General features: G+C 44.8%; 1 protein-coding gene across 1 annotated transcript; it reads right to left on the bottom strand.

Moving 5' to 3' along the window:
• Positions 1-13,294: 13,294 nt before the first annotated feature.
• On the bottom strand, positions 13,295-14,476 carry LOC139722175 (uncharacterized). Its single transcript, XM_071633491.1, has one exon. The coding sequence runs from the start codon at positions 14,474-14,476 to the stop codon at positions 13,295-13,297; it is 1,182 nt and encodes a 393-aa protein (XP_071489592.1).
• Positions 14,477-15,403: the final 927 nt, after the last annotated feature.

The raw sequence follows: 15,403 nt of genomic DNA, 5'->3' as shown, positions 1-15,403 counted from the left end.
TAATTTTAGGTGCAGCCTCATTACAGCTTACATCTACTTGGTTACTTACGAACATAGGAGCATTTGCATTCATTTCTTTCTTAACACTTTTGCCTACAGATTGAGATGCACTTACTTCACTTGCGGGTGATTCATTTTCAATGTCTTCTTGGAGGACGCGTACCTCTACTTCAGCTTGCTGCATTTCAATTGCAGCCTCTGTTGTTGCATGTTCCTTTTCTATTTGCATTTGTTTCATTTTAAGTTCTTGTGTCTTCTTTACATGTTCAACTTTAAGCCTTGCTTGCTCAGCCTTGATGCGGGCATCCCTCAGCATGGCGCTGGATGTTGTGCTCGTTGAACGCCGTGATGATCTGCTACTCCGTGATGCTGAAGACCTTAGCGACACGTTGTCATAATCTCCACGTGATCCCAGCTGCACCATCATCTCCTGTGCGCTCTCCTTCGCTCTCACCATCCAGCTCTGAAGCCTCGTGTCGAATTCTTCTTTGTTTCTTTGTCGCCCTTTAAAGTCGTCCATGGCAAAGTCAGCTTCCTGGCCAGTCAGTCTCTCGTGATATTCATAGAATTGTTCCTCATATGTGACACTGCACCTCAAAACAAACAAAAAGTCGCCAGACATGAATTTTTTGCTAAGACCATATTCTGAAAGAGCAGACTTTAAGCTTTAAAATGATGTATAACTCAAATCAAATGGACTCTCCTAACCTATCTAAATATTGGAAAGAAAGCACAAACTCAGGAAAAGTGTGAACTGAGAAAAGAGGCTCTGAAGTACAGTGTCTATTCAAGCGCTTAATCTTTATCAAACCGTGCTGGCTGTGCGATGACATATGAATTGAATGTCTTGTCTAACTGGTCAGCCTTTTCAACAACGTTATCATAGTTATTCACACTTAACATGCAGCTCTCTAGTTCCCTGAACTTCCTTGTGAGACTGCCAGCATAAGCGCGACACGACTGTTTCAGAGTTGTGACATCATCATTATCACCACTTTCATTCGTAGCATCGGTTCGGGGAATGTTCTCCATTATTGCATTTCCAAATCACAAGTTTCCAAGCATAAGATTTAAACAAGTTGTGAACTTACGATTTGGAATGAGATTTAAAAGTAATCGTGAACTTAATGTAGCTTCTTCCTTCGTTTCCTTAAGCTACATGAGGTATAGTCGGAACGCACTCGGTCGTAATAAAACTTCGTAACATTCAGTCGTAAAGTTGGTCCAATTTATTCATCATTGAGTGTTATCACCGTTGAGTGTGACGTCAGTTAAACAATATATAGCGTACAGTGTCGGTAGATACGTGTATCTCTTGGCGAAATAGAACCACTGCTTTGGTTTTGCTTGATTTCTCTTGGACACATCCAAAACTTTATGCATTTACAAGGACTTTCTCTTTGAAAGGCTATGACTTGACCATATAGCTACAGGCTGCCACATAGTACCTTCGTCACACATTTGTAGAAGTTCTTCAGATCACATTCTTGTCCATTCGATTGGATAAATGTTCTGACTGCTTGACCAACATACAACTCATCATCACTCTTCTGGTTACCTTCGTTAGTGAAGTCTACTTCATACACTTCAGTTTGTGGTGTTATCACCTGGAATTTGACAAACCTGACCAAAATAATGATCACAAAGCTGAGAGCACATTGTACTGTGTAAGCAATGGATACAAAGCTCATCTTTCTGAAGAATCACATTGCTCTCCTCAAACAATGGCATTTCACCTTCCCAGAAGCTTCCACACTCGGTTGGCTTTCTTACTAGTGTAACCCCTCTTTAGTGTAAAGATTGCGGTTGTTACGAAAAGGTTGTGTTGTGAATGGATGGAGTCTGTAACAGAAGAGGCAAAAGCAGAAGATATTTACTTGTTGAACTCGTCGGACGGACTGCTAAAGTTGCCGAACGTGTTTTCTTCAGGTAGATATTGATTTGCATAAAATGAGAACTAATATCAAGAACTCATCTTTACATTTCCACGGGAGTCCAAAACACCCGCATTAACAGATTTCATATCATGTGATACGAGGTTGCCTTGTTGGCAGGTAGCAGGACGGGTTTAACTTATGATATAAGCCATTTCGATTGTTCTAGAACCATGCAACTAGCCTCAGCTGAAATTGCCAGGTTATATCCTCCCCTTCTTCGTACCCATGCCATCCTGGTATACCTCCAAGAGAAATTAAGTTTTTGGATCCAGAAGAAACACTGCCGTACAGTGTCTAGAGTCCGTTCAACCTCAGGATGGCCGATGTCGTCATGGAGCTGTCCAAGCACTGTTTTCTGATAGCACCAAGGGAGGACCAGCGGGATCTTGGACTTGCTGGTGGAGCACTCCATTTCTCATTACCAGTCGAGAGAACTGTCTGAGTAGAAGGTGGGCATTTGGGTGGCAGTTCTGCCACTCTTTCTTGGTAGGTCTAGAACCCTGTTCCACAAAGGGCAATGCTGGACTGATGTCTGGGTCAGCTTTCTGTCGGTGGGAGAGGGTCTCTGGGGTGATGCTGTTGATGGAGGGCACTCCAGGCACATCAGTGCTGTGGCCGGCTATGAGTTGTTGGCCGATGGGGGTCGACATCTCAGGGCCCTTGGTATAAGGCACCTACAACTACCTGTGGGTCGAGGTGGTGGCTGTCCTTGTGCCCCTCTTCCAGGGTGGGTGCCTGTGACAGGGCGTCAGCGGCAGCATTTGTGTGACCACTCCTGTACTCCACACTGTACTCGAAATCTGCCAGTGCAGAAGCCCATCTCTGGCCAGTGGCATTTAGCTTTGCTGGTGTGGTGACATAGAGCAGGGGATCTTGTCTGTCAAAACATGAAACCGCCTGCCCAACGGGTAATCCCTGCATTTGTCTACCACCACCCACTTGAGGCCCAAGAATTCAAGTTTGTGTGCAGGATACTTCCTCTCCGATATGGTCAGCCCCTTGCTTGCGTATGCAATGACCTGTTGGTTCCATCTTGCTTCTGGCTCAAGACTGCCCCAGACCCACTCCAGATGCATCCACCTCCAGTAGGAATGGTTGTTCGAAGTCAGGGAAACCAAGGACGGGAGACTAGACTAATCTAGCCTTCAGGGAGTTGAAAGTATCCTCAGACTTATTAGTCCAGATGAAGGGCGGGGCTGGTTTCTTCACCTTCTGTGGGCCACCGCCCCCTTCCATGAGATGGAAGAGTGGGCGAGCAATCTTGGCATAGTCCTCGACAAATCGCCAGAAGTATCCTGTAAAGCCCAAGAATCACCTGACCTCCTTTGCATTCTTAGGTTGTGGCCATCCCTCCACTGTACTGGTTTTCTCGGGGTCAGTCTCAATCCCATCCTTTGCTGATCACATGCCCCAAGTACTTAACTGAAGTTTTCCAAGGTGGTCATCTGGCACAGCAGCGTCTGCTGCGGCACATGCCATATGCCATGCTGGGCTCACCTCCTTCAGGTGCGCTAGATACGCTGCTCGCTCCTCGGACACGTCTCTCCCCACTCTGGAAGGTGCGGATTAAATTTGTTCCAATGAGGGCGTTGATGCCTTGGCCGTAACTGTTTGATGAAACGATCAGTGCAGGTACCTTAGTAAACCTCTGTCCTTGGCATTCAATGGTGATATGCACAACGCCAATGTGAGGAAGGGTGTATCCACTTGCACTGTTGATCTCAATTTCTGAGGGTGTGGGCAGTATTGTGGAGAGTGATAGGTGCCCTGTTACACAGGAGGTGGAGATTCTAGTAGCCCGTGACCCCAAGTCGATGAGGGTGGTGCATGACATACCAATAATGTAGGCAGTGTCGATGTTGCTCGGGCTGACGACTGGAAATTATTCTGGAGTCCACTAATTGGGGTCTTACATTTGTGGCTCTCGGGGTTCGGTTCATTATGATCATTGGGGTTGAGTTGGGTATTGCCCGTGACCCATCTACATGTATAGTCGGCGCAGGCCGGACCAGTTTAAATTCTGAGCCTGCTGGATAGCATCCAGCCATCCGCTGGTGACATCGTGGGAGTTTGGAGCCGGTTTGTTCGGACAGTTCAACTTCCAGTGTTCTGGTTGGCCACGGTTCCAACAACCCGTTGGCCGGGTTTGGGGTGCTGATCCTTGTCGTGAAGTCTCCAAGCCTTTGCTTCGTGACTCTAAGCTTGCCAGCTTTTGGTCTGATTCTTCCTGTCGTTTTTTTATCAGCTGGCTGGGGGTTATCCTCTGCAGTGTCTGCTGCGGGTGCTTCGGTGGGGGTCGAGAGTTGCTCTCCAGTGCTTTGCACAGCCTTTTCTTGGGGGTTTTCATTGGTGTTTTTATGCCTCCGCCACGAAGTGGTGCCGGAGGCATTATGTTTTCGGGTTGTCCGTCCGTCCGTCCTTCCGTCCGTCCGTCCTTCCGTCCGTCCGTCCTTCCGTCCGTCCGTCCTTCCGTCCGTCCGTCCGTCCGTAATGAATTTTGTGGACAGGGTAACTACCAAAACCTTTTGAGGTATCCTAATGAAACTTGGCATGTATGTGTATTAGGGGGTGAAGTTGTGCCTATCAACTTTTGGGTGCACATGCTCAAGGTCAAAGGTCAAAAGGTCAAGGTCAAATGCTTAAAATTTTACTATTTCCCTCATATCTATGCAATGCCTGAAGATATTTTCTTGAAACTTAGTGTATACATGTACTACCCAATTAAGATTCTCTGGTGAAAGTTTGGGGTCATGAGGTCAAAAGGTCAAAGGTCAAAAGGTCAAGTAAAATGTTAAAATTTTACTTTTTTCTCTGTATCTTGGAAATTGTTCAAGGTATCTTCATGGAACATAGTGTATATGCATCTACTGACTGGCAGTGGTTATTTAGGGAATTTAGGGTTCATGGGGTCAAAGGTCAGGGGTCAAAGGTCAAGGGCAATACTTCAAAATCTTACTATTTTCCTTATATTTATGCAATGCCAGCAGGATATATTTTTTTTAAAACTTGATGTATGCCTGTCTAACCCAATAGAGATTCTCTGGGATTTTTTTTTTGCCAATACATTAACATTTGTGACAAACATGTCATTTTAATATTTTGCCAATTTTGTGAAAATGTAATCACACATTGTCCACATGTACTATAGACCTATTAGGAGAATCATGCATTATGGCGGAGGCATACCAGTCGCCATAGCGACATTTCTAGTTCTCACTTTTGTCGATTTTCATCCCTGTCGAGTCCGATCCAAAGTGAAGAAAATATTGTGAAAATTTAGGCGAATCAGGTATTTTGTCCAAACCTTGTTTTCTTGCACTCATTTTTGTGAATTACTGGTGGGTTTCTCACGAGGCAGAATAAATAAGTGCACTTCAGAACAGCCCCATCTTGGGTCCTCTGCCATCAATCTCTTTAGCGGCTACATTGCACTGTTTGTAAGATTCCAATGTTGCTCCATCAGCCAAGGTGCTAGGGCATCGCCATTGGGTACAGCGTGAGTGCTGAGATTTGTACAGCCATACTCACATATCCCATGGGAGAGCACTCAACGGTTTTTAGCCAACAACTGTCCTGTCTGTTCTGGTTGTGTATCCATTAGGCCATCTGTGCATATATCAATGCTGGATACCACATTGTTTGGGAAGGATGGTTGCGAGACTGATACCTGGAGTGTTTCACCATCAATCTGTTTCAGCTGCACTTGGTGGCTCCCCATCACTGTGTATAGGTCCTATAGTGTGTAGTACTGCAAGTTGAGTGCAGCGGTCTATGAAGATGTCTCTGTGGCCTTGGTTTATGTCTCAAACCGGCACGACTCCCTTCCTTGCTGTCACCACCGTGCGCCTTGTTAATACATCTTTCGGTAAGTTACCAGAGTGGCATGCCTCCACTAGTCCAACCAGCTCATCTTTCTGTTGGACTGCCCGACACACCCCCATCACAATCTGCTCGCACCCGGCCTTCAGCTGCACATGCTTTGCCACAGGATGTGCAATATATCCGCCGCTGGGGCTGACTAACTCTTCCTTCACTGATAACACCTGCTGCCAAGCTGCAGTACTGGCTATTGAACTGAACTGAAGATGTTTCTGCCCATCTGAGCTGAAAAGGTGCATGCTGCACAAGCTGGTCACATTCACTCCTAACAAACATGGAGATGAGGGAGTTTTTTTTTTCCAACAACTAACATGCTAACCTTTCCCAAGTCTTGGCCAAGAACTTCCATCTGCACTTCCATATACCCTGTATATGGCACCTCCAAACCAGTTGCACCCTTCAGGCATAACTATAGCAATAGCTCCAGTTTGTTTTGTCGCATTTGCAGTGACTCCAAAACAGCTCTTTGAGATGGTGGATACCTGACTACCAGTGTCAAGAATGCAGAAAATACTGGCACTTTCAATCTTGGCAGTAGCTAAAGGTGTTCTTCAATGATGTGATGGGTAATTTCAGTCGATAGGTGGCCTTGGTTTTTTTGTTTTTTTTTTGTCTCTGCCACTTGGCCCTTGGCGCCGAAAATTCTAGTTTCCGTGGAAAAGCTGGTTGATGTTGTTTGCTGCAGGTGGTGTTTAGGTGTTGGCACTGGGTTGGCATGATGTTGGGCTGGACTGTGGTGAGCAGTCTTGAGCCTTGTGTCCAAACTGGCCACAACGGAAGCATTTGGGTTGGCCATTATCATCCCAGTTGGGGGTTGGGGTTTCCTTTACCTCTCCCTCTTCCTCTGGTCCCTTGCGAGTTGATGTTCCCAAGGCCCATCTAGTGGCAGACTTCGGAAACTACTGAGCAAAGACTTTTCATCTCCTCTGCGAGTTGCAACACCAACACATCACCGCTTCTTGCTCCTGCCGAGGCATCGCCATGCACAGTGTAGGACGGATGCATGTGTAGTGGTCTCGCTCTCTCCTCTGCCACTTCCTTCCTCTTCTTCCTCGATACACCTGGCCTCTTCCTTCAACACTGCGAAGCTTGCTGCTCCGTTCCGGCGAAAGTATCGTGTTACGACTACTTTCTCTGCTCCCTATCTCAAGCCTTCAAGGAAACAGCCACACAAAATATCATCCATCTTTGGAAGGTAGGCTGGGTAGTAGCGCTTGATTCTTTGGGCCAACCTCCTCCAGCACCAGTGCGAATGCACATGTACTCTCCCCCCTCCTCTGAACCCTTGAGTGGAGCCTGTTGAGTAGTGATGCAGAGGTTTCCTTGTCCTCATAGACTTTGCACAGAGCTGTAAATACTCCTCAGCTCATCACGCACAGACTCATCTAGAACCAGAACGTCTCGTTGAGCATCTCCAGCTAAATGGTGGATGACTATTTGTGCCTTCTGGTCAGCTGGAGTGATCCATACTTTAAATGCAGCCCTGACCTGCATAATCCACTCCGCTACCCCCAACGAAGAATCTTCATCATCCCCCAAAATACTAAAATTCTAATATTCATCGGAATGGAAGGGTAAATAAGGTGTAGCTACATGACTAGATGAAGGTGTAGAGAGTGATGCTTGTTCAGACACTGGAGTTGTGTCCAGACTTGCCACACTTGTAACATGTTTGGGGTTCCCTACAAGGAGCTGTCAAGTGGTTTTCCAGGCTCCCGATCCGGTTCACAAGATGGCCTTCAGCCAGATTGCTAAATGTTTCTAGTTGTTGCTGCTGGGCGAATTGGGTTTGGGCAAGCCAACAACGCATGGACTCGAGCAGTTGTTTACTTGGTCTGGCTCCTGCTTCGGTTTGGACTTTGCCTCTTCTTGAAAAACCCCAGCGGGACTCCCATCCCACATCTGTCAAACTTCGCATTGATGAATCACAAGTCTTGGTGTAGCTCTTTTAATGACATATCATTGGGTCGCATACATTGTAGGCGCCAGCCTGCTCTTGATGGTCTGGTCTCACAGACCGCACATGAATTGCTTTTTTCAGCACCTGGTCCTTTCAACTCAATTTTCTCTTTGCTCCACAGCACACTACTTTCCTTAGAAGTGCTTCTAGAGCAATTGCGTATTCGGCGAGGACTCATCAGGCACCTGTATTCAAGCATAAAATGCTGCCATGGGTGAGATTGTCAAGGATGACTCATCATACTCATTCAGTAGTTCAGTGAAGACAGTCTCTGGAGCTGGGATTTCACCCTGACGGCACTCCAGGTTAATGACCAGGTCTCTCGCCCTACCACTGGTATGCCTGACGATGTCATTGAAGGAGATTGCAGGCAAAGTAGAACCTTTCAACTGGAGGAGATGCCTCATGTCCCTCACCTAATCCTCAATCCTGGGGCCCTGCTTATTGTTATCAGAGAAAACAGACACATTTTTTAATTGGTACGAAGCTACACACTGGACATTGGTGTGAGCTGTGTATTATAGCATTGGGTCTAACCCAGCCATCTCGAGGGGAGTCACCACTGGCTGAATCGGACTGTATGCACGTCTCGAAGTTTAAGGAAGCACCGAGTGCGTGCCCTCTGGAGTCAGGAGGTCACGTGGAGATGGGGTGCCTGTTGTTCCATGAAAGTCCATTGTTGGATGCTGTGTTAGTTTTCAAACACTTGAACAGTCTAGAAGGGGTAAGGGAAGACACAAAGCAACGACTTTCATTTCAATTTACAAGGAAAGGGTTGGACTTGAAGAGTTTGTTCACAAAAGCCGGTAAATCCATTTTTGAAGATTTTGAAATACGGTCTCTGTCATAAAGTACAAAATAATACCTTTTAAATGATGTATTGGTCACTACATATAAAGGTACATTTTTAAAGTTATGGACAAAAGAAGCAAATATTTTCTTATTATTCTCTTTATTTTTCTTGACCTTTAATTGCAAATATCTCCATTTGGCAAATATGGACTTATCGGTTTTTGCAAACAAACTCTTCACTTGTTTATTCAAGCATTTGCAATGATTCCACCAACAAGTTAACATAAGACAAAGCAAACCCACACAGTACCATTGCATGTATGTCACTGAGCGTAAACATTGTACATGTAGATGTCCTTCTATGGGTGCGTCCAAACGTGTTGTATCCATGTGACTTGAAGTTTATTTACAGGGAAATGAAATCTCTTGAAGAAAGCTGCATGTCTCCCACAATCGAGGCAGGTGGAAGGTTTTATATAGGAGAGGCTGGTGCTCCCAGTGAGTATGTGGCATGGAATGGCTGCTCACATGAGAGGGACAAGCTGGTCTTTGTTTCACTAAGGACCACATACGGGTCAATGACCACCTCTAGATGAAGGGGACAAGCTGGTCTTTATTTCACTTAGGACCACATATGGGTCAATGACCACCTCTAGATGAAAGGGACAAGCTGGTCTTTATTTCACTTAGGACCACATACGGGTCAATGACCACCTCTAGATGAAAGGGACAAGCTGGTCTTTATTTCACTTAGGACCACATATGGGTCAATGACCACCTCTAGATGAAAGGGACAAGCTGGTCTTTATTTCACTTAGGACCACATATGGGTCAATGACCACCTCTAGATGAAAGGGACAAGCTGGTCTTTATTTCACTTAGGACCACATACGGGTCAATGACAACCTTTAGATGAAGGGGACAAGCTGGTATTTATTTCACTTAGGACCACATACAGGTCAATGACCACCTTTAGAGGAAGGGGACAAGCTTGTATTTATTTCACTTAGGACCACATACAGGTCAATGACCACCTTTAGAGGAAGGGGACAAGCTGGTCTTTGTTTCACTTAGGACCACATACGGGTCAATGACCACCTCTAGATGTAGGGGACAAGCTGGTATTTATTTCACCCGATGAGGGACCGGGCCTAATGCCATAGATACACAAGTTAATCCTGTGCTATGGGGGAGTTATTGCTCCCCTTCCTGCTTTGACCTTGCTTAAGTCGGCTTCACATAAGTCGAATAATCGCTTAGGTCGATGGTCTTTTATAAGTATTCTTCTCTTTGTATTCTACTGATTTTGGTCCCTCATAGGTCGAATTTTCAGTTCGGTGTAATAATGTCAGAGGTAAAAATGACAGAAGTAAAAATGTCAGAGGTAAAATGAAGGGGTCGGTGCAATATAGTGCTAACCCACACTTTTGTCAAAATTGAGTTACATGCATTTTCATAATCCTTATCCTTCACTCTAACCTCAGTAAAAATATCATATTTGAATTCAACCAATAAGATGGTAAAAAATGCATGCATTCATGTTTCATTAATGTACAATGTATGGACTTTCCAAACATTCAACAGCGATTATCTCAAAATGACTATTGTGTGGGTTAGCACTATATTGCACCGACCCCTTCAAATGTTAGAAGTGGAAATGTCAGAGGTAAAAAATGTCAGAGGTAAAAATGTCAGGAAAAATGTCAGAGGTAAAAATGTCAGAAGTAAATATGTCAGAAGTAATGACAGAGATTATGTCAGAGGTAAAAATGTCAGAGGTAAAAATGTGAAAGGTAAAAATGTCAGAGGTAAATATGTCAGAAGTAGTGACAGAGATTATGTCGGAGGTAAAAATGTCAGAGTTAATTATGTCAGAGATGAAAATTATAACCTAGCCAGAGCAAATTGTATTTAACAAATTATCAAATCCAAACTGCGGATTTGAAGAATATTTAGGGAATTTTGTTATTAAAAAATTAGAGCACTCTCAATATTCTCTTGTCTTGCCTTTGCAATTTCAGCATCGACTAGGTCTACGTCATACAATGTTGGTTGCCTGGGCGCGGTTGGGCCCGGTTGAGGTCAGTTTTGATAGTTCCCTTACATCCACGCGTATGTGGAACGCATATCCAAATGATTGAATTCTTGCCCTCAAATTGTTTTGTGTACATGTGTCCATCGTGAATTATTTTCAAGCGACCTTTTATGTAAACATCTATTCAGATGGAGACTAACTCGAGAGAGAGAGAGACTCAGTACACGTCTTGTTCCATTCCGGTCTGAGATGCCAATCTATTTATTCTCGCCAGCATGGCCGATTATATAACATGTGGAGTATAACGTATTTACAGTCATGGGATGAAGAGGGTGGATGGCAGAGGAAATGAGATGTGAGATAATGAAGCATGGTGGTGGCTGGAGAAAGGAGTGTCAGGTTGACCGTGAGAAAGACAGGATAGAGTGACTGAAGCAGTGATGGTGAAATGGGAACATGCGATGGTACAATTTGTTACATATATCCAGACATAATATCCCTTTCCTTCTTGGAAAAGAAACACACGACTTACTATGCGTCTCAGAGTGAAAGGACAGCTAAGAGTTTAGGAAGAGCAGTAGACATAGAGGTAATTCGAATGCAATCACAGAGTGATGCCCAAGCAAAACAAGTTCATGATTAACCAAAACAAAATATGTTTTGTACTCTAAACTTCAGTGGAATGGTGAAGCATGAGACAAGTTACAAAATCTGTGTGTTTATGCTTATGTCAATGGAAATCTGACATCAACTTTTGAAGGTAAAATTGATACATCATAAAAGTATATTTGTACTTCATGAGCCTTATCATATGAAATCTAAATACACTTAAATCTGGTACCATCAAAGTTATATCGCAAGACTCGTGGTATCATAACTGTAGGTATAGGAGATAGTGTATAAATGTAAGATGGAAAATGTTAGGCAAATTTAAATATAGAGAGTGAAGAACTGCATTGCTTGTCCTGCTATTAATGAAAATATACCTTTTTCAACACACTTGTAGCAATGCAAGGTGGATTTCAAACATGAAAGCAGGAATCATGAATATGGTCTTGTTATAACTCATTCTGTGAATGTTATAAACAGCTTATACAGACTTTTTAATTCTGCGCATTTATTCTGCGCATTTTGATCAGCACAATGTCTGTCTTGGAATCCCCCTTTTTTTCCCTTTCCTTTTTTTTTTTTATTTAGGAAGTCAGGTGAGTGGCTTGAAGAAGAATTTGGACAGTGTACACAATATTGATGAAAAGAGATGGGGAGTTATACTTTCAAATCTAACAGACAGTACTTGTCTTGACACTATACGAGCAAAGAATGAGCTATAAGATACACACATTCTTCTGTACCTGTACATGTACATATCATTCAGGTGTTATCAATCGAAAACACTTTTTCGTATGCTGTTTCTTTTTACAGTCCAATAGTTCAATATGTTTCGCTGTTTCTTATAACAGTTCGACACATTTTTTTTTTGCTGCTTCTTTTTACAGTCCAGCAATTCATATTATGTCATTGTTTCTTATTACAGTTCACAGTTCAACACATTTCGAATGTCCGCGTTTCAGTTCCGCAATCATCAGCAGATATTTACATTGCTGGTCCACCGCAATAGTAAGTAAATCTCTGCGGTTCCCGACGTTGTCGAAGTGATAGCCGTGGTGGTTCAAGGTGCGTACGACGATTAGTGGGCGGGGGCGGTTGACGGAGTCGACGACTGTCGTCGTTGAATTAGTTTCTCCCACGTGAACTGTATCCTCTTCGTTCGACGACAATCCATGGTTGTGGGTCGAACTTTGTCGCAAACTTGTCGGGTCGAGGTCGAGTGATTACGACCGTGTCACCAAGCGTTGTTGATCTCTTGCGTCTTCTCACACTTTGATCTGTTCTCTGTTCCGTTTGTCGTTTGTATGTCGCGTCGCGTCGAAGAGCTTCACGGTACGCGGTGGTTTCTGATGGTGTTGTCGCTGGTGGCACCTTGGTTCGTAGTTCGCGACAAGTTTGGCCGGGGTCGCGTTCATTGCAGGATGGATTGTACTCCGATAGGTGAGCAATATGTTCGGAAGAGAGTGGTGCCAATCTTGGCCGTCGTTGATCGCGGCCGTCGTTGATAGCGGCTTTGATTTTTGCCATAATCGTAGCGTTGACCCTTTCAACCTCGGCATTCGCTTGTGGTGTCACTTGTCGGTGATCGATATCACGATTGCGGGTGTAGACTTCGAATTCAGCAGACGTGAATTGAAGGCTGCTGCAGGTTACTATGGAGACAGGAAATCCTTGGGTAGCGAAGATGCGATCGAGTTTTGAAGCTATGCTGGTCGCTGTTGTGGATTTCATGGCTGCTATTTCTGGCCAACGACTCACATGGTCTACGACCACCTAAAGAGTTTCTCCGTTTGGTAAAGGGCCACATACAAATGTAAGTCAACGTGCACGGTATGCCATGGGCGTGTGGACATGATTGTCGGTTTGCGCTCTCTTTGTTTTTAACTCACCTCCATGTTTTGTCTCTGTGCACTGTGAGTTGCTTTCCTCACATGGACTTTGTGTGAAATGCCAGCAATCCCAGATCAATCGCGGTGTCCTTGCCAAGGGAGCATCCTCCGTGACCATCGACGACAATGATACGAGCAAAAGTTTTCTTCTTGGTCGCTGGTAAGTGATTGTACACATGCCGAAACTCAACCTTCAACGGGAGTGGTTTCTACGCCCATAGCCAAGTAGGCGAACATGACTAGGTGCAAGCCGAATTGTGGGGCGTCGTCGTTGGAGTTCGTTCCAAGTCTCGGCATCTATGAGATTGACCGTCGCTCCGCAGTCCACGATCATGGAGATCGCGTGATCATCGACTTCAGTGTCAGCGCGTGTGGGAGTTGCATTCACGGCACGTATCTGGTAGTTATATTCCTCATCTGAAGATGCATACGGGGAGTTGGCCTCTCGGTCTTGGTCATGGTCGTGGACGTGGTCATCGATAGCTCGAATGGGATTCAAACATGGCTGATTCCGTCGTGAACTGAGACATACATGACCGAAGTGTCCAATCTTTTGATATTTCCAACAAGTGCGGCCAGGGGCAGGGCAGCTAGGGTCTCCAGGCTTGTGACCATCAAGACCACAATTCGTACAAGCCTGCATCGATGTCGTGGTCGAACTAGATGAATGGTTCTGTCTGTGCTGCTGGTTGCTGCGTCGAGATCGAAAATCATGCTGGTTGACTTGTGGAGAGGGCCGATCACGACGACGATTATAGTCACTGCGAGGCCGGGCAGCAATGTTGATGTCAGCACAAGGTCGGGCAAGGGGTGACGAACCATGCCCTTCCAAGATGGCAGCTTGTTGGTCTGCCGCTTGGCTTGCCCGAGCAATGTCTATCAAAGACGTGAGCGTCAAATTCGGTTCACGGAGAAGACGTCTGCGAAGTCCCGATGATGAACACTTGTCCACAAACTGGTCTCGAATGTGCTCGTCTCTCTGATCTGAGAAAGTACATGATGCAGCTAAGCCTTTTAGCCTGGTGCATATTTCGTCTACCAATTCGTCGGGGCGTTGAGCTGCTTGCCCGAACTGGTGGCGTTCAAATGCAATGTTCGGAGTTGGCGAGAAGTACTCATTCAGCGCAATGAGCGTGATGTCATACTCGTTCTGGCCGATGCTGGCGGCTGGAAGAGTTAGGGTGTCGAATATAAACTCCTGTATCTCTGCGCCTGCGATGTGCAGAAGGAGGGCCTTCTTCTGGCTCGCACGTGTGATGCCAGATGCATCAATGTAGTAGGTGAACTGTTTAGTCCACCTCGTCCATGCAGTCGAAGCTCTCGCCGAGGTCATTGCAAAGGGAGCTGGCGGAGGTACATTGATGCGCTGTGCCATGGTTACTGCAGGGTTCGATTAGTCCTCGTCGCCACTTTATGTACACATCTACTAGTATTCAGATGGAGACTAACTCGAGAGAGAGACTCAGTACACGTCTTGTTCCATTCCGGTCTGAGATGCCAATCTGTTTATTCTCACCAGCATGGCCGATTATATAACATGTGGAGTATAACGTATTTACAGTCATGGGATGAAGAGGGTGGGTGGCAGAGGAAATGAGATGTGAGATAATGAAGCATGTTGGTGGCTGGAGAAAGGAGTGTCAGGTTGACCGTGAGAAAGACAGGATAGAGTGACGGATGCAGTGATGGTGAAATGGGAACATGCGATGGTACAATTTGTTACATATATCCAGACATAATACGACCCTTATTGGATGCAATGACTTCCATGTTATTTTCCTTCCTCTGTATCAGCTGGAAATCACCTAACGGTGTGTTGATCGCATGCAGTAATGACCTCAGTGCAGTGAGACATGCATTGTTCCTTCACAATAACACGCAAACATGGAAAAAGTGCAATATGTGACAACAATATATGTGACAACAATATGTGATTGTTGTCTTTAAAGTTCATGTGCTCAGTCATGCATGACATTTGTCAACATAATTAGGTATCAATGGAAAGAGGAAAAGTTCCTCTTTCCTCAAAACCAACATTGCGCTCTCCAGAGCTGACAATTATGAAATTGTAGCCCTCCAAAGTTGGATTTTTTTTTTTGATACACCCTGTAGAGATAATACCTAGTAAAACAAAATGATTGAGTGAAGGATGAGAAGTCGTTAACAATATTGTCCTCTCACACATGCTGCCCAAGTCATATTTTATTTTATTATTATTATTTTTTTGTTCAGATAGATTCTGCTTATGCAGACTTGACTGTTAGTGTGTCGCAGGTTCCAATAAGTAAGTTCATTTGTTGTG

This window comes from Diadema antillarum, unplaced genomic scaffold (assembly GCF_040938485.1).
Source record: "Diadema antillarum isolate AM-2024a unplaced genomic scaffold, OU_Dant_1.0 scf00000160, whole genome shotgun sequence".
In the NCBI taxonomy this organism is placed as follows: Eukaryota; Metazoa; Echinodermata; class Echinoidea; order Diadematoida; family Diadematidae; genus Diadema; species Diadema antillarum.
This window is presented reverse-complemented; position numbering and strand designations above follow the sequence as displayed.

What these genes read in the sequence shown, in the direction of transcription:
- LOC139722175 (XM_071633491.1), bottom strand. Translation starts at nt 14,476, where the DNA reads ATGGCACAGCGCATCAATGTACCTCCGCCAGCTCCCTTTGCAATGACC.